This window comes from Arachis duranensis, chromosome 5, assembly GCF_000817695.3.
Source record: "Arachis duranensis cultivar V14167 chromosome 5, aradu.V14167.gnm2.J7QH, whole genome shotgun sequence".
Taxonomy (NCBI): Eukaryota; Viridiplantae; Streptophyta; class Magnoliopsida; order Fabales; family Fabaceae; genus Arachis; species Arachis duranensis.
In genome coordinates this window covers 9,451,106-9,465,984 of record NC_029776.3, presented here as the reverse complement: position 1 = coordinate 9,465,984, position 14,879 = coordinate 9,451,106, and the positions used below count along the sequence as shown (strand labels likewise).

The window sequence follows — 14,879 nt, the reverse complement described above, 5'->3', positions numbered from 1 at the left end:
GAATCCACCATATCATAATTGAACTAAAATTGATGCATGGAATTAATAAAAATACAATAACATAAGAGAGAGAGACATAGATGAAAGAAGTATTGAAGCCATCCATATTATTACATAGGGAAAACTCATCAAGAAATGGCTAATGTATGTCAAAACTCATGGAGCAGAGAGATGTCAATACTCAATACTACTATTATCTCAATGGAGGGGAAGAAGAAATCTATAGTAACAATAATAATGATGATACTAAGAAATAAAAGCTAAACTACTATGCATTGTTGTAGCCATTGATGACATGCTTCACTTGGTTATTATTATTGATGTCATTAGTTTTCCCAAATATACTCTCCATGTCCTCTAAAGACCTACCTTTGGTTTCAGGCAAGAAGGAATAATAGAAGCACCAAGCCAAAGCTGTGATAGCAGTATACATAAAGAAAATCCCAGCCATTGTAATCTTCTGATAAATTGAAATGAAACTTGTAACCACCACAACATTTGTGAACCTGTTGACAGTGACACCCACACCAAGACCCTGTGCTCTCAACCTGAGTGGAAAAATCTCTGAGCTATACACCCATGTAACAGGTCCAAGGCCTATTGCAGTGAAAGCCACATAGATGTAAGTGAATACAATGGTGAAACTTATTGCCCAAGAAACCTTGTCATCTGAATGCTCCACTATTCTCATGCATGCACCTAAGCCTAGAAGAGACACAGCAACACCACCAGAACTAACCAGCAACAAGATCCTTCTTCCAACTCTGTCCAACAAGAATGTTGATATCAACACGAAAACGGCATCGCTGATTCCCATTCCAACAGTTGCTAGTAACAACACGCTCTTATCAGTGATTCCTGTTCTCTCAAAGATTCTTGGAGTGTACATGAAAATAGCCTCTATCCCGATGATTTGCTGGAACAAATGGACGCCGGTGGCTGCGATTAGGATTCGCCGAACAGGCGGCGAAGGATTGCATAGAAGCTCTCGGAGCGCTCCTCCGCCACTCCGACTCCTCTTTGGCACTTGGACAATGTCTTGTGTGCTTCTTGGATCGATGCCTGCGGCGGTTTTTATCTCTTGCAACCGTTGCTCTGCTTCTTGTTTCGTGTTTGACACGCGCATCAGAACTTCCCTCGCATCACCAATACGCCCTTGCATCACCAGCCACCTGTTTAATTAAGCCGTCATCAAAACCACTTATCTCACGAGCACAAGGTGAAAACTCAGGTACAGTTTTATTTAAAGGTGAAAACTTAAGTGTAATCGATTTCACATGAAGTTGATACCTGAAAACCGTTAAATGATTTGACTGATATGACTAAATTTTTATCTAACGGCTCTCAACTATCAACTTCACCTGAGTTTTCACCTTAATCAAATCTGTCAAATCATTTAACGACTTTCAACTATCAACTTCAAACACAAAAACAATAAAAGAGTCCAATTTGAATGATGATCACCTTGGCGACTCAACAAGCTTGAGCATGAGAATGGCCAGAGCCAAAGAAGGGAATGCAGGAACAAAAAGCATGGTTCTCCAGCCAATTTGAAGGGGCAAGCGACCGAAGAAGTAGTTAGAGACATAGCCCAATAAGAGACCCAAGTTGATGGACACGTCAGGGAGAGCGGTTAGGAAGCCTCTGTAGGAAGGAGAAGAGATCTCAGCGCTGTAAACTGGTGCAATCATGAGGGCAAAACCCGCACCAATACCCGCCGTGCATCTTCCAGCCATCAATGCTGAGTAGTTTGGACCGTACCCCATCAAAATGGACCCCAACAAGAAGATGATGGAAGAGAGGATGATGGTGTTTCTCCGTCCTATGATATCAGAGATTCTTCCTGCCAGCAAGGATCCCGGTAATGCACATGCATTCAAGATTCCTGCTAGCAGTTGAACCTGTAGATCACTGATTCGTAGTTCTTCCTTTATGTATAACAATGCTCCTGCCATCACTCCTGTAGCTGTACAAGAACAAAATACATTTTGCTTCTTTCTTAGAAATCTTCATTTTGATTGCTTATACATGTCTTTGTTTAAGCATTAAAACTGAAAAAGAGTAGTGATATATATATACTCACTTGAACTCATCACCTCATCACCATAAGATGGAGTGTGACTATCACCCACAAAAAATAAATAACACGCACAATAAGTCACACTAATATTTTTAATTAAACAATACCAAACATTATTTCAAAGTGTTACTAAGTTGTACAACCCAATTAATTAAAATGTTTTCCAAAATCTATTCCATCCAGACCTACTAATAGCAACAACAGTTAAACCCTATTCTATTTAGGTAGCTTTTATTTTGAGATACTAGATACTGAGAGACTGAAATTCAGTATTATATTTGTTAGTTTAGGTATTAAAATTTCTGTCTCTTTGTCTTCAAAATTTCAATATTTCAGTACCTTCAAAAAATAGATATAGGAGACTGAAATTTAAGAGATAAAAATTGAAACTTTAATAATATTTTATACTTAAAATATTCTCATTTTAATTAATTAATTCTAATTTTATCTTTTGAACAAATTAAATTAGAACTTCATTTTTGTTTTAATTTTTGTCTCCCACTTTACACCAAACAAAATATTGAGATTTATTTCAGTCTTTGTCTCTTAGTTTCTGTCTTTCAGTCTCTGTCCTTCTACCAAACGCTACCTTAAAGTGAGATTCGTTATGTGGACTAAAGGATATACTGAGTTAGAATTTAGAACATAGTAGAAGAAGAAATAGATACTCACAGTAGCCAAATATAGCAGAGATAATAGAGGCAGCTACCACACAAGCACAAGCATAGTTGTTAAATTTTGTATGACTATAGTCCTCATTATTGTGGCCACTACCATCTTTCATGGCCCTTTGGCACTGGCATTGCACGTTTGTTTCTTGTCCCGGACACATTGTGTGAAGTTGCTAATTGTGTGATTTTTGTAAAAACTGAAAAATGATGCAACACTCGTATATATAGTGACTACATAGAGACTCTAATTTGGCATTACAACAGTCCATGAGGCCAATTATTTATTTATATATATTGTTTAATCAAGCAGATGTTGCTTCACTCTAAGAAAGAATTATAATGCCTCCACCTCAATTTGCGGTGATTTTCATTGTGTATTATTTAATTTAACATAGAGTATTATATAGTGTATTTTTAATTTCAAAATGCCTGCCTCTTCAAAACTTGTTGACTCAAGAACTATGTAAATGACTCTTCAAAATGAGACGAAGGTAGTTAGTATCGAGTTTTCTTGTATTATGTCGTTTTTATTGTGAAATTACTTAGTGATGTCTACTCTTCATTTCAACAAAAACCAATTTCACTATCACCCCTTCTCTTCTCTTCCAAAGGGAAAAACAAATTCGCTAATTTAGTATGATATAAATTGTCGTCAAATTCGCATCTATCAACGTCCATAGGGAATTTACATATATTATTACAAAATATTGTTGCCATGTGGAGTTTATGAATGTAATCGGTATTCCTCATGTGGAGCCTATTGGTTTCTTGATTTACTTTGTGAAGGATGATCGTCCATACCGGGATCATAAAGGTCGTAACTTATTGACAACCTAACCAAATTTTAGATTTTAGATTCCCTTCGAATCTTCCCATCCCTTTTCCAATTTCTTTCTACGTGTTCTAATCAGATCAATCAACCTGTGTAAATTTACAAAATGTTAAAATAATTTAATTTTTATTTCCCGAGATAAAACAATTTTTGCACAGGCATCCAATTTAATATTATCACATCATAAAATATAACATTTTTAAATTCACTACTTAAAAAGTTTTTAAAACATAAATTTAAATAGATGATCACATAATACTCTTTATATTATTATTATTATTATTAGTACATTAAAACTAACTCAATAGTTATTATAGAACTTTTGTCAAAAAAATCATTACTCAATTCTTAGCAACAAATTAGTGTCTAAACTCTAAACTAATTATGTATTCATAATATGTGAAGATCATAGGTAACATAATAATAAAACCAATCATTGTACAACAAAAACCACTATCGCATATATAAATATGTATTTAACATCTCAAAAATATTTTTATTATACTCCATAAATAAGTTGATAATATAATAATATTTTCATTATTTAATTAAAAAATATGATATTAATATATATAAACTTATAACAATTAATTTGTTAGTTAATATTAGTACATATGAAACATTTTTTTGTAATAAAACAACTTTTGAAAGAATAAGTTCATCATTTCCATGCAATTGAACTCACAATTTATGGTTAGTCTTCGAAGCATTTCATGTGATTCTTCTCAAAAAGTATAACTAAACTTTGTTGTTAGTCCATTTGAGTCTGAGATAAAGTGTTCGATTCTCATTCCCTTCTCCCTTCAATTATAGTACATTGAATTATACTTTTTTTTATTTTTATTTTTTTCAGTCCCACGTCACTGCCTAAACTATCGTTTCCAAACTACAAAACAGGCACATCCAAAGCCTCAATAATCTGCATTCTGCAATTTGCATCTTATTAGAGTTTCCTTAAACTTGAAGTCTAAATTGAGCACATCCAAACTAACTAATTTGAGACTTACATAGGAAAGCAAAAACATGTGCTTACTATCAAGAAGCAAACAATTAACAAGTCGGAACTTTTACGCAAAAATAAATAGATGCACCTACATAAATTATCCAAGGACATGAAAGAGTTTGGCAAAAGCTTACACGGCCTGGAAAGAGATTTAAAATGGTCTCTCTGGAATTGTCTTCCCCAAAATTGCCTCCCAAACTGAAGGTGAAAATGGTGCTTTCTTGTCCAAAAACTCCCTCACAGCCTTCTTATCAAGATTAAAGCCCTTATCTGTTAATGTCTTGATAGCATCCTTTGCTTCTTCAACACCTTTTTCCTTGCAGAAACTGTCTACTAAGCCTACAAAAGTAGTTGTGTTCGGATAATGACCTGCTTCCAACATCTCCACACAGAATTCAAAAGCATCCTGTAATCTGCCACATTTGCATAGTCCTTGTACAAGGACAGTGTAACTGAAAACGTTTGGTGAAATGCCATTGCTTTGCATTTTCCGAAAAATCCTTATGGCATCGTCTGCTTTGTGGGCCTTCGTAAAGCCTTCCACTACAGCTGTATATATGACAATCTCCGGAATGGTACCCTTCTCCCGCATCAGGCCAAAAAGCTTCAAGGCTTCTTGAACAAAGCCATCTTTGCATAGACCATCAAGCATGGCCACAGCATTGGGGATAAGACCGGTTTCCTTCATCTTCTTGAAGATCTCATTGGCATCTTGGGGCATAGATTCTGAAGCTGGTTGATTGGGATTTGACCTCTTCGCTTCTTCGGATTGGTTGCCCGAAGCAGACTCGGATGTGTGTGCTGTTTTATTATCAAACCCAAGCTTGAATTTATCAAGGAAACTCTCTCCTGATTGACCAGCAGCCCGACCTGTTTCAGCCATATTTCTGCCATGGAATGCAAGATCAGGTCTTCCATGATCATCCTCAAATTTTGGAGGGAAGGAATGGGAATCTCCACTACGTTCCCTCACACGCGGACGAGGAGGCTGATTAGTTGGCCTACCACCTCTCAAAGGTCTATCTGGAATTGGTTCTGGCGGAAACTGTTGATTGCCATATCCCTCCTGGCTTCCATTGATACCACTGCCATTAAAATTTGACTGTTTAAGAGAAAAATCCTCATCATGAGATTCTTGTACATGCTGTTTGCTTCTTCCACCGCCATCATCAACAAAGCTATAATGGCGCAAAGTCTTAAAGCATGGTGCCAGATATTGTTTGGAAGATGCAGGGGGAACTAGTTTATGAAGCCGCCCTAGCATTGTTGGCATGTGAACCTGTTCATAAGTTTCATAAGCTTACAGTCAACAAACTCATTCCGAAATCAAAGAAACAACAACTACACGAAGGAGGGAAACAGACATAAATCACACAATAAATGTTGAATATTCATGTATTCAATTAATTTATCATATGAAAGTGCCTGCAATTGTTATCAATTTAAAATTGTATCTTAAATTGTCAGCAAATGGTGCTGTTATATTAGCATTAAACCAAAGAATGAAATGAAAAAATGCAATGCTCAGTGGTGGTTTTGTATGGACTCAATCCAATTCACTCAATAAAAGAGTAATCAGATGACCCAAAAAACTAATAAGAGTAATCATGATGTCCTCCTAATAAAAAGGACATGAGTATATTACTATATTTACATACAATAAGATCCCCACACAGTAGATTTTCCAATAAAAATGAATCAAGTTATGACTTAGATCAGACCTTTCAATTATCACATATACATTGATTTCCTTTAATCAAGTCAACGGAAAGAAAATTAATTTCCTTTTATAAAAACTCGAGTAATCATAAAGGTCTTCAATGTTATATTTTACAAATAACAATAATATCAAGCATATACATGAAAATATTATCCTACTAGGTGGGATTGGTTATATAAATCAAACGATGTTACGAGTCTTATCATAGGTGAGACTATCTACACATAGATCATATATCAATTATCATATATACATATATATTGGGTGGTGGGCGGGCCGACTCACCGCGCCCAAACCCGGCTTTAACTTTTACTTCTTCTTTTTTCAAAAAAAAGTTACTAAACCATTCATTGAAAAAAACATACAATTTCACAATCCCTAACCAAATTTGTTCCAAATAGTAGCTACCATATGATGCTTCTAATATGAATATGAAGCAAGCAGATGAATTGATGCAACCTTGGATTAGAATTCAGAAGTGCCACTTGAAGGGTCACTTTTATTTAGATCAAAATAGCAAAAGGAACAACTTCATTCCTATGCCACAATTCATCAACTCATGTCCGTCTTTAGACTAGCTGCTAGCACCTTTCACCCAGGAAGTCAAAAAACAACATTATTACAAACGTAAACTCGGTTTAAATCATGTTAACTTAAGAAAAGAAAAAAACATGTCCAATGAAGATTTACATCCAAAGATTATAGGTCAAAAAGTGAATATTGGAATCATGAATAAACCACCTCAGGAAAAGACACTTTGCATAAAACACACAAACCCCAGCCGTAGCTTTCGCAGTACCAGGAAGAATGGAAGATACATATATAGATACACAGGACCCAGGGGCAGCAGCAACGGAGAGGGTGTGAGCCTGCGACGGATCCACGGAGGGGACAGGTGCGACAGCGAGGCGCGACAGCGCCGGCGCCCGATGTTGTAGGTCAATGTGTGTGACGGAGAGAGCCAGAGGCAGAGAGCCCGTGGGTGTTAGGGGGTGGAGGGCTGGAGGTTGATATGAATTCTGTTATACTTACGGGTTATGAGTCTGCTAGGGTTTTTTGCATAGTTATTAGAATTGAACCTGTAATGGACCTGGCCTTAATTGACCCAATCATACGAGCAGGTCACCGGTTCAACCGATAAATCATTGATTCGACCGATTAATCCGATTATAATTAATATAAAATTATAAAAAAAATAAAATCAAAAGTTAAAATACTTTTTCAATTTAAATGAATAAGAGAGCAAAACATATTACAGTCAGTAAATTAATGACTAACAAACTAATCAAAAACATAAATTCAATTTATAAATCAATCCATCAAAATACCGTTATACCAATAGTCCAATATTGCCTGTGTAATTGTCAATACTCAAATATTAAATCAAACTCTTATTACAATAATTGAAGGCTAAGACTAAGACTGAGTCTCTACACATTACACAGAAACTATCTAATCTTACAGCAATAAATTCATCTCGGTGACAGATTTTCAGCAACAAATTCCACTCACTCATAATTTTCAACCAAAAAAAAAATTTAGCTCAGTAACAAATTCAAGAAGTATAGCTCAAAAGATATTTACAACAACAAATTAAACTCAACAGCAACAATAAATTTAGCTCAATACAGCAACAAATTCAACTCAATACAACAATAAATTTGACTCAATACAGCAACAAAAGATGGTTCAGTGATGATTTACAACAACAAAATTGACAGGAGCAAGGGAAAAGAAAAAACTGAAAAAGATAGAAGAGAGGAATGCAGGGATAAAAGAAATAAAAGAACTACAGCAATAAAAGATTTAGCTAAGTGACATTCAGCAACAAATTCAACTTAGAGCAACAATTTAAAAGCAATAGAAGATAGGTATTCCATCATACTCATCTGTCAGCAGAAAATGCTTCATCAATTCAACATGTTTTCCAGAAACAAAAAAAATTGCTCAGCGATATATTCAGCAACAAATTCAACTTACAGCAACAAATTCAGCTCATTGATAATTTTCAACAACAAAACAACTATGATAAAATTGAAAAAGAAAGAACAGGGCCGAAGGAAGCTCACCTGCCCAAGGACCACTTGACGGTGAAGGAAGCTGACCGACTGAACTGACGGCCGAATAAGAAGACGACCACCACCACCACCACCCGAGGGACCAATTCGGTCTGCTTTCTGCCGCCGGCGAAGCGATAGCAGGGAAGACGGCGACTGAGTGCGAGACGTGACGACACAGTCCGCGACGACGAGCTTGAGTCCGCCGAGTCCGAGTCAGTGAGTGCGACTGTGCGAGAGCTTGAAGGCGAGGGAGAGAGTGACGAGAAAGAGACGAGACTCGAGAGAGAAGAGAGACATTGAGGGTACTTGGGGATTGGGGGTGATCCGCTTTAGGGCAACCTGGGGGTGGGGATGTTTAGCAGCGTCGTTTTTCATTTTTTCAAGAGAAAAAAAGCGTGACCGGTCCGGGTCATATAAACCGGCCGGTCACCGTTTTTGCTAAAAAACGCCGGGTCGAACTGCTTTTTACCGAATCTGATGTTTAAACAGTCTAATTAGTGACCCAATTTGATAATTATGATTTTTTTTATTTAGATTTTTTTTTTTTTGCACACGGTATTCTCCAACCAACAGGTTAAAAATTAATATGTTGTGGATCTAAACTCCATTTAAGAGTTTTTCGTTGGCCAATGAATTGCTGCATGCACAAGGCGGAATTCGAACCCTCGACATTTGCTTAAGCGGACAAATAAGCTGACCACTCAAAAATTGGATCATCGGGTTTTTTTTATTATAGCATCTAGTCCGATTATTTTTTTGGGCAAGTTAAATGAGTTAGATCAATTAAATTCTATTTTGGTCTTTAAAATTGGTAAGTTGCATTGATTTAGTCTTTGATTTTTTAATGGTTACAATTTGATTTTTTATATTAAAAAAGTGCATCAATATAGTCTTTTGTGTATTTTCTGTCACCGAAACTCAACATTATTGATAACGTAACTCAAGTCTTGCCACGTTGAACATATTAAAACGACGTCATACACGTTTTAACGCTAAAGAAGGCATTAAATGACATCGTTTGAGGGTTATGACTTATGACAAGCTTGATTATGATAAGATTATTCAAACTCTCAAACGACATAGTTTAATGGCTTATTTATCGTCAAAATATGTACAGTATTGCTTTAATATGTTCAATATGACAAGGCTTAAGTTACGTTACTAATAACGCTGAGTTCTAGTGACAAAAAATACATAAAAGACTATATTAATACACTTTTTTAATTTAAATGACTAAATAAAAATAATTAAAAAATCAAAAACTAAATTAGTATAACTCGTCAATCAATCAGAGATCAAAATAAAACTTAATTTGAGTTGAACAGTAGACTTTGGCTCGTTTATATATATATTTCTTAGAAGTAGACAAAAATTAGAAGCAAACTAATAAAATCCATCATTATTGAATACGGGCCTGCTACACATACAAGCAAAAACGAGTTACAAGTTTTACAAGTTGGCCCAGCCCATAAACAATACACGCGCATGAAGAGGGATTGAATGGAGCGTAACATTCATGCGCTCCAATTCAAACGGTTACATACGGTTCGAGTAATGGCAGACTCTTCCACTTTTTCCACTTCTCAAAGCAATTCGAAGAAAACGTAACCCTTCCATTTTCGAGCAAAATTCCAAAATCAAAATATACAACTCGTCGCTAACCTTCGAAACCTCCATCAACACACCATCAAACTCTCCATAAAGAATCTCCAGAGAAAACAAAGCAACAATACTCAAGGTACGTTACATTATGATTCCTGTATATTTTCCAGATTACGAACTAGGTTTTACTTTTCTTCTACGTTGTTGTTCTAGGGTTTACTGTTATTCTTGCTTCTTTGTTACACTGTTCTTCTACGTTGTTGTTCTAGGTTTTACTCTTATTCTTGTTGTTCTAGATCTTCTGGTAACTGATTTTTGGGGGTATATTCCGTAGATTGGGGATGTATATTGCTTGACCTTGTAATGTTGCTTGACCTTGTATATTGAAGCATGTTTGAGTGATACCTGACTTATATATATGGATGTATCTGAATCATATCTATGGGTGTATCTCACTGTTATCAATGGGTGTATCTGACCCATATATATGGGTGTATCTGACTCATATATATGGGTGTATCTTACTGATATCTTTGGGTGTATCTGACTCATATATATGGGTGTATCTTACTGTTATTAATGGGTGTATCTGACTCATATATATGAGTGTATCTTACTGATATCTTTGGGTGTATTTTTTATTTCAGAGAAAATGGCAGCAAGAAACCAAACAAAAGACCTTAAGTGTGCCACACATCTCCTAAGTGATAAATTCAGAAACATGACTGAGGAGAAGAAGGCAATTGTGAGGGATCTCGGATTCGGTGGGTTGATGCACATCCCACCACTAAGGGTGCATCACCAACTGTTAAGGGAGCTGGCAAACAACTTTAAACTTGGGGAGAACAGACTGGAAACAGGATATGGTTCTTTCAAAATAACACCAAGAAAGATAGGTCATGCGCTTGGCATCAATGCAACAGGTAACTAGCTAAAAATTATAGGTGTATATTAAGTTGATGCTTGGGTGTATTTAAGTTGATGCTTGGGTGTAATTGAACCAACTTTGATACTTTGTTGTTTTTCTTTCTGTAGGAGATCTATTTCCTTAGAAAGTCGATTATAAGAAACTTTTTGAGGATGACAAAATAATATTTAGAAGATTCCAGGGTAAGACCCTCAAAAGTCTTACTGATGAGATGATGGATATCGGCGTTGGTAACGAAGAGGAACGCCTAATGTTCAAGAGGATTTTCATCCTCTATATACAGATGGCGTTCCTTTTGCTAACGACGATAAACAAAATCTCGCCTGTGCACCTGGCCCCAATTTTTGAGATGGACGGCATCACGGAGCGAAACTGGGCGGGGCATGTTTTGACCTTCATCGTCAAGGGCATCACAGACTACAAGAAAAAAAAAGAAGAAGGCAATTGATGGCTGCCTCTTTGCCCTGATGATAATTTACTTTCATCTTTCAAAAAACAAAGGCAAGAAGAGGGCTGAAAGACCACCAAAACCCTGGATTGCCAACTGGAGTAAGGAGCAGTTGGTGGAAAGAATGAGTGCAAAAACAGAGGAAATTTTGGTAAGTAAACATAATATGTTGGGTGTATTTTATTTACCTGAATGCTGCTAACTAAAATATCTAATGTTTCAGGGGATTGTAAAGATGGCGGAGACAAGAGAAAAAATGAAAAAAATAGAAAAAAAAAAAGGAAAAAACAAGAAATCAAAAAAACAAAAAAAAGGAAGGCGAGTTCAACATCGTCTTCGGAAACAGAAACAACTACTGACAGTGATAGTTCTACCTCTGAGTCTGAGACTCAAGAAGACTCAGAGGATTCACCAAGGAAACACCCCAGCAAAAAGGGAAAAAAGTAAGTACCATACTTGGGTGTAATTTCTTTTTGGAGTTGGGTGTATTTGGTGGAACCATTTGGGTGTATTTTGTTGATCAAGTTGGGTCTATGTAGTTTATTAAGTTGGGTGTGTTTCTTTCGCTGCGTTGGATGTATATTGTCCATTCAGTTGGGTGTATCTTGTGCATTCATTTGGGTGTATTTTATATCTTTAGTATGTTCTAAATAATGATTGTTTGCCTTCCAGATTGGACTCCAGAAAAAGAAGGAAGAGTCAAGAGGAGTCAGATTTTGATTCAGAATCTGAATCTGAATCAAGTGATGAGTAATGTTCTGAAATTATTACTCCTTTCTTTTGGCTTGATTATAAAGATTTCGTGTATTAACTGAAGTGTCTCTTATTAACTTATAGAAGCGAAGAATCAATACCGGTGGAGAAGGAAAAGAAAAAGAAAAAGACAAAAACAACACCAAAAAAGTAAGCACTTCTTTGGATAAATATTCTGTGATAAAATTAATTTTTTATTTCTGATTCATACTTTTTTTTCCACCTAGAACACAATCAAAAAAGAAAAAAGTTGTTGTAGAGGATTCATCTCCTGAAGAAGATCAATACTTTGATGGGTACAGTACCTCGTAAGCTATATTACCGTCTATCATCGTAATTATTTTTGTTAACATCTTCTTTTATGAATGTAGTAAGAGATATGAAATATCAAGTGAAGAACTAGATGAATTGCTAAGGGAAAACGTTGATAAATCTGCTGCAGAGAGGTATGTCTTGCTAGGATGTCTATTTTAGATTTTGGTGTGTTTTTTTTGCTAATAATTGTTTCTTCTTTCACAGGGAGAATGAAGCTGACCTGCGATCGACAGAAGGTCGCTATGTCTCCTCTGAAACATAAGAAGCTTTATTTAATAAAATCTTGTTATCATGATTTGGGTGTATTTTGTGGAACCATTTGGGTGTATTTTGTGGAATTATTTGGGTGTATTTTGTTGATCAAGTTGAGTGTCTGTTATTTATTAAGTTGGGATATTTCGTTTGTTGTGTTGGGTGTATATTGTACATTCAGTTGGTTGTATCTTGTGAATTCATTTGGGTGTATTTTATACATGTCTCTTATTTTGTCTGAATAACATGAAATCTGTGTAGAATACCAGCTGTGAACTTGGAAAGTGATGATCCTTCCTCTCAAGGACGCACAGAACAGAGTAGTGTAAACTAGTCGTCAGAGAGCATGTAATTTCTCTTTCAAATAACCGTTACTTTTGTTCTTCTATCACCTTCTACTTCTAATTCTGTATATATTTTTTTTAGAAAAAAAAAGCCCTTTATTATTTTATTCAAGAAAAAAAAGGCAGGAAAAAAAAGCAAAAACTGCAAGTATGTAAGTTCTCAAAAAACAAAGCCTGTCTTCTTTTTGAATTGTTCGGGTGTATTTTTTGACTTTCTTTGGGTGTATTTTAAGTTGAGTCCGGTTCAACAGTCAGCCAGTGGGCCGGCTGATTCGAATATGATGGTTGTGAGGGAACAGACACCGTCGGATGCGCTTGTAATGTGAGTTTTTCAAGAATATTTCAACCTTATAACCTTATTATTTTCAAAGGCGTTATTAACCTTTCATTTTTCTTCTTGTTTAGAGTCTCGATTTAAGTTTTTGTGCTGGCGTCCCAAACAACCACTGTACCGGAACTTCAAGAAACACCTGAGTCAAATTTTGAACCAACCCCTCTGCTACAGATTGAAGGAACTACAGAAACGTAAGAAATAGTATTGGGTGAATATTTGTTTAGAGTTTGGGTGTATATTTGGTAACAGTTTGGGTGTATATTATTTCTGAGTAGTTTTTTTTACGCCATGATTAATTTTGTGTAACTGTGCAGCACTCCTGAACCCCCCAACAACTTCAAGAAACCACACCCACACTTCCCCCAGCTCCATCTAAAATGTAAGTTCATCAGACTAAAATCAATCTTTGCTTATCATCCGTATATTCTTATTCTTATAATACGTTATACATGATGACGCAGTCATCCAGCCGCAGAAGACGTTGCTGCCCTGATGATGATGGCACGGACAGCATCCTATGTTCCTAAAATAGATCCAATGCCATCATTCAGCCTTGGCTTGACTGATTCAAGCCAGGAGGGAGCGTCAACGCAGGAGACAGAAAGGGCAAAATCTCCAGAAACTGCAAATTTGATAGAACAATTAGCCAATTTGGTACAAAAAATAGCAACCAATGCGGCGAAAGGAGAGAGTAAAAGTCCATAAATTCAAAGAGAGACTGGGGGAGAAAGTTCTGGGAGATTTGAAACTCCTGTGGGAATAAATCAGAATACAGATGATATGAAACAGAAGTGCTACATGTGGGGGACGCGAGTGACGACATACGCAGATGGCAGAACTAACGAGTATGAGAACATGTGAACTTTGATGGCCCAAGATAAATACATTTTGACAAAAATGCACATTGCATCACTCCAGCCAGCAACTTATATAGAAGCTGAGGTAATATTAGAATAACACTAATGTTTTTACACCAAAGTTTACTGCAATGTTTATTAATATAAATTGATTTCGGCATATATTTCTAGATTGTATCTGCCATGTGCCTCATTCTCAACCAGACAAATGATAAAAGGTTTCAAGAACAAGTATACTGTCCCCCTCCCCCCGATATTGTGGTAAGTGTTACTTCTATGCATTTTGGGTGTATTTTCTCTATTCATTTGGGTGTATTTTTTAAATTCACTTGGGTGTAAATTGTGTATTCATTTGGGTGTATTTATAGTATTCACTTGGGTGTATTTTCAGTATTATATTTGTTGTCTCACAATTGTTGCAGAACAAGGCCATTTTGAAGCACCCAAACGGGGAATTCATATCACCTAAAACCAATAAAGAATTCAGGGTGGAAGACTACCCAAGTTTTATTCCCTTCATAGATGTAAAAAAATTAACTTCGCATCCATATGTAAGTTTTCATTTGTAAAATTTGTTAGTACCGTTCTTTACTTATATCCCAAATAAAATAACACACTGTTGAAATATGGCAATTCTTCAGATTTTTGCACCTGTTTGCCACGCGGACCATTGGTGGTTA

The 14,879-nt window shown here is 36.1% G+C and overlaps 2 protein-coding genes across 3 annotated transcripts; both read right to left on the bottom strand.

Moving 5' to 3' along the window:
• Positions 1-268: 268 nt before the first annotated feature.
• Positions 269-2,903, bottom strand: LOC107487833 (probable polyol transporter 6). Its single transcript, XM_016108528.3, has 3 exons — positions 2,753-2,903; positions 1,465-1,966; positions 269-1,172 (listed from the first exon to the last, which is right to left on the bottom strand). Exons 1-3 carry the CDS (start codon positions 2,862-2,864, stop codon positions 269-271), a joined length of 1,518 nt encoding a protein of 505 aa, XP_015964014.2. The 5' UTR covers positions 2,865-2,903.
• Positions 2,904-4,491: 1,588 nt separating this feature from the next.
• Positions 4,492-8,733, bottom strand: LOC107487867 (pentatricopeptide repeat-containing protein At4g38150). Of its 2 annotated transcripts, XM_016108556.3 has the most exons (3): positions 8,376-8,733; positions 6,766-6,894; positions 4,492-5,865 (listed from the first exon to the last, which is right to left on the bottom strand). In XM_016108556.3, the coding sequence occupies exon 3, from the start codon at positions 5,857-5,859 to the stop codon at positions 4,738-4,740; it is 1,122 nt and encodes a 373-aa protein (XP_015964042.1). In that variant the 5' UTR covers positions 5,860-5,865; positions 6,766-6,894; positions 8,376-8,733; the 3' UTR covers positions 4,492-4,737. The 2 variants fall into 2 exon arrangements, with proteins under 2 accessions (XP_015964042.1, XP_015964041.1); XM_016108555.3 differs by lacking the exon at positions 6,766-6,894.
• Positions 8,734-14,879: the final 6,146 nt, after the last annotated feature.

Coding starts and splice junctions, on each gene's coding strand:
- LOC107487833 (XM_016108528.3), bottom strand. CDS start 2,864: ATGAAAGATGGTAGTGGCCACAATAATGAGGACTATAGTCATACAAAA. Junction 1,967..2,752: donor CTCTGCTATATTTGGCTACT/GTGAGTATCTAT, acceptor GTTCTTGTACAG/CTACAGGAGTGATGGCAGGA. Junction 1,173..1,464: donor AAGCTTGTTGAGTCGCCAAG/GTGATCATCATT, acceptor TTAATTAAACAG/GTGGCTGGTGATGCAAGGGC.
- LOC107487867 (XM_016108556.3), bottom strand. CDS start 5,859: ATGCCAACAATGCTAGGGCGGCTTCATAAACTAGTTCCCCCTGCATCT.